The 3,889-nt window shown below is 35.9% G+C and overlaps 1 protein-coding gene across 1 annotated transcript; it reads left to right on the top strand.

The window, feature by feature from the left end:
* The first annotated feature begins 1,542 nt into the window (after positions 1 to 1,542).
* LOC102578440 (probable myosin-binding protein 6) lies at positions 1,543 to 2,880 on the top strand. Its single transcript, XM_006350284.1, has one exon. The coding sequence runs from the start codon at positions 1,543 to 1,545 to the stop codon at positions 2,878 to 2,880; it is 1,338 nt and encodes a 445-aa protein (XP_006350346.1).
* The last annotated feature ends 1,009 nt before the right edge of the window (positions 2,881 to 3,889 follow it).

The following is a 3,889-nucleotide window of genomic DNA, read 5'->3' as shown; positions in this document are numbered from 1 at the left end:
GACCATATTGTTTGTTGTAAGCAGCCACATGTATAAGATAATTTTCTCCAATACAAATTAAATATGTTGGTGGTGGTGGTGATGGTGTACAAAGCTAAAAAAGTGGTTAGCAAGTGCAATGACATAAACTCATGATAGAAATCACTTTTTATTTAGTGGGTCACAAATCCAAATTAATCAGATTTGTGAGCTTCAAATACAAGACGATTAGCTAAAAAAAAAAAGAACCATCTTGTTATGAACATGACTATAAAGTAAATACGCTAAGATAAGTAGAGAGAGATTGATATATTATTAAACTTTGAACTAGTATATTATTAAACTTTGAGCTGATATACAAATGAACTTAATTAACTTCTATTTATAGAAAGAAAACTGTTGGAAAAAAGAGAAGTTCACGATGCATCATGCACAACACATCGTAGCACCTAAAGATGTCTGCTTGATTAAGCTGCTTGCAATTGTTTGTTTGGTTAAGCTTCTTGAAAGCTTTCTGCTTAAGCTGCTTGCAAGTTGTCTACTTGACCTGTTTGTATCTATTTGAACTACTTGCAAACTGCATGCTCAAGCTACTTGTAGGTTTCATGCTTATACGTGAAATTATGTATTTAAATGTACATTCAGGTGTATTTATAACTTGATCTAATTAACTTAACTTTTGTTTTAAAGTAATGAAGTCTTTTTAATAATTTATTTAATTTTGTAATTAATGGAATATAAAAACAAGATATGAGTCGCCTAGAAATGGGGTGCCATAAAAGGACTACCTTTCCTTTTGTAAAAAGAAAAAAACAAATCCGCAAACCGTTACAAAAACCAACATTTTTTTTTATCTGAAAAAAATCTTTTCAAGATGAGAAAAGGGCAAATATCCAGAAATAATCTTAATCCATTCTTTAAATCAAATTTTACTCTTCTCTGCTGTAAATTAGGTAAACTCTAAATTCCCCATCTCTGTTTATGTAGTGATCATTTGTTATATTTCTCTTAATGTTGAAATTGCCTTTTTCTTGATATAAAGATTAATATTTCATATTTCTTTTAATGTTGAGATTGCATGTTTCTCAAATTAAAACTTTGACATTTGACATTTTTGGTAATTAATTTTGGATCTGATTCTTATCAATTTCATATTGTAAATGTTGGCATGGGATGAATTTATAATGGGAACATGGTCAATTCTTATAGCCGATCCTAACTTGTTTGAGACTGAGGCATAGTTGTTGTTATTGTATTTGATGAACAACAAATGGAATTATGACTGTGATCATAGATGAAGTTTGAATTGTCGTTTGTAAACTAAATAAGAAGAGTCAATCCTTTTCAATCATATACACTTGAGTCGAGGGTCTTTGGAAACAACCTTTCTACCTCCACGAGGAAGTGGTAAGGTCTGCATACACTCTACCCTCCTCGGACCCCACTAAGTGGGATTTCACTGGATATGTTGTTGTTGTAATGCTTTTCAATCTTCATTTATGTGTCAACTGCTAAATGATTCTTCTGTTATCGCAGAAAACGTGTAGTTACTTTTCCGTTTAGATGGCTGAAAGTTATATGTCTCAACTTGATGTTGCTTCTTTGAAAGAAACACTATGTGCACAACAACAGCTTCTACAGAAGCTTTACAATGAGTTGGATGAGGAAAGAGAAGCCTCTTCCAGTGCTGCTAGTGAAGCACTATCTATGATCATGCGTCTCCAAGGAGAAAAAGCTGCTGTAAAAATGGAAGCCGAGCAGTACAAGAGATTGGCTGAGGAGAAAATGTGTCATGCCGAGGAATCATTAGACATTTTTGAGGATCTTTTTAATCAAAAGGAGATGGAGATAGCTGCATTGGAGTATCAGGTGCAAGCTTATAGGTATAAGCTGTTGAGCACCGGGTGTGTAGATCCCGGGGTCGGTGAATTTAAATATCCTGATAATTTGCTGCAAAGAAATGAGACTTTAGCAGGAGAAATGAATCTCCAAGCCCTTGGAAGGCGTAACTCCGCCCCTCATTTTCCTCTTAAATTTCCAAAGAAGGGTGCTATGGAAATAGGTGATTCAAGTTTCGAAAGAGATTCAAATTCGAAAACAGTGGAGGAATACACAGGGCAAGAGATGAATGAGCAGCAGTCGGATACAGAGAAGAAGACTGATATTTCTAGGACTGAAAGTATCAATTCGTGTTGGCAGCAAATTAGGAAATTGGATGATCGAGTGAAAGAGATTACAGGAGTTAGTTACGTGAACTTGAGGAGTGAAACAAGGTCTCCTTCACCACTTTCTCAAAGAAGCATTAAGATAAGCAAATCGGAAAATGAAATGTACCAGCCTAAGCTCCATGTGAGCAAATCAGAAACTGGCACGCCTTCTGATTCCGGTTGTTCTCCAAATGTTCTTGATGTCTTCGAAGTGCCTCGAGCAGAAAAGGATACTGTTGATATTGGATTGCCTCCTAAACATGATCGCAAGATGGTTTTGCATAATGATGAAAGGCTCGAGAGACCAGATTCTGCCCAACAAGTGGCTGTAAAATCATCGGTCAAAGATGAAGCTGAATTGCTAAAGAAGTACTTTGTATCTGCACAGCGAGAGAAGAAGCTACGGAGAGCAAGTGAAGCTGCTTCTATAGCCTGCCATTTGGCAATATCTCGGCCTACAATCAGCATTTCTGGCACTAATGAGCTTCATTTGCATAATCGAACATCTGAGATAGGTGAAGTTGGAAGAGAAGCTACAAGACAAGAAATGGCTCAAGAAGAACTGAAGTTGTTACATGAAATAAAGGAGCAACTAAATTTGATGCACTCTGAAATCCAAAGTTTGAAAACCGACAAACTCCCTTCAAGTGACGAACCATCCTTACTTCCTCTTTCTGAGGTACATTTCATCTAAGTTCCGCCCTTTCTTCTGTCTATAACTACTCGCTTTCAGTCGCATTACATGTGAAAATGTCAATAACATGCTTACAATTTTCAACAGGCAATGATACACTTCTTGCTCTAATCGATCTATTAAAAGTTCCAAGTGCCAACAGTCATAAGGAAAAGCCTCGACTCTTGCATAATCAAGATGCTGTCATTTGTTGAAGTTAGTGGTTTTCTGTGACGTTTGAATAGTGTAACAGTAATTTTAGATTTATTGTGTGGTTGCTGAGATATTGATTCCTTTGTAAATTGACAACATAGAGAGTACAGTAATGTATAGACTGCACCTCGGCAACTTAGTTGCATCAAGAGAGGAGTGTTTTCACAGTTTGTTATCCTGTTTTCAGTTTTAACATTTTGACATCAGGTTCTTATTTTGTATATTTGAAATTCTAATATAGCCGTGCCGGCCCCAACTACTGTAGAATTAAGGGGTTCTGGTTGTTGTTTTAGTAATTGAGATATACTGATTGATATGTTAGTCGAAAAGTTGTTCAGAAATTTACTGTCATTACTAGTCTGTCATACAACTTTTTTAAGTTTCACATTTGTAGCCTTTACATGTCAAGCTGTTACCATCCTCCCTCAAAACCTGGGGCCTTGCTTCTCGAGGTCTCTTTAAGAATGGTCATTATGGTTTATGAAGTTTTGGCTTTGTCTACGATCTACTTACTCTGTTATTGTTTCTCCATGTTTCTTCCGCTATGGCGCTATTACATAATGTATCAGTCTTCTTCGACACTTGGATCCATCTCTGTCAATAGCCGGTTAGTCTTTTCCACGAATTCTCCTATCCCTCTGTCTCAAGTATGTTATTGAGCATTCCAATTGATCTTGATTCATTGTTGGCTCTAGAAGGACGGCATATTCTCGACATATTTACATCTTCTAACTTAAAGATTAGAAGAATGTTCTAAATGCATGTAAGTTTGAATACAACAACTATGTATTTATTAATAGGCATAATACATATATTG

The sequence above is a fragment of the Solanum tuberosum genome, unplaced genomic scaffold (assembly GCF_000226075.1).
Source record: "Solanum tuberosum cultivar DM 1-3 516 R44 unplaced genomic scaffold, SolTub_3.0 scf00119, whole genome shotgun sequence".
Taxonomy (NCBI): domain Eukaryota; kingdom Viridiplantae; phylum Streptophyta; class Magnoliopsida; order Solanales; family Solanaceae; genus Solanum; species Solanum tuberosum.
This window is presented reverse-complemented; position numbering and strand designations above follow the sequence as displayed.

Excerpts from the sequence above, each read along its gene's own strand:
- LOC102578440 (XM_006350284.1), top strand. The coding sequence starts at position 1,543 with ATGGCTGAAAGTTATATGTCTCAACTTGATGTTGCTTCTTTGAAAGAA.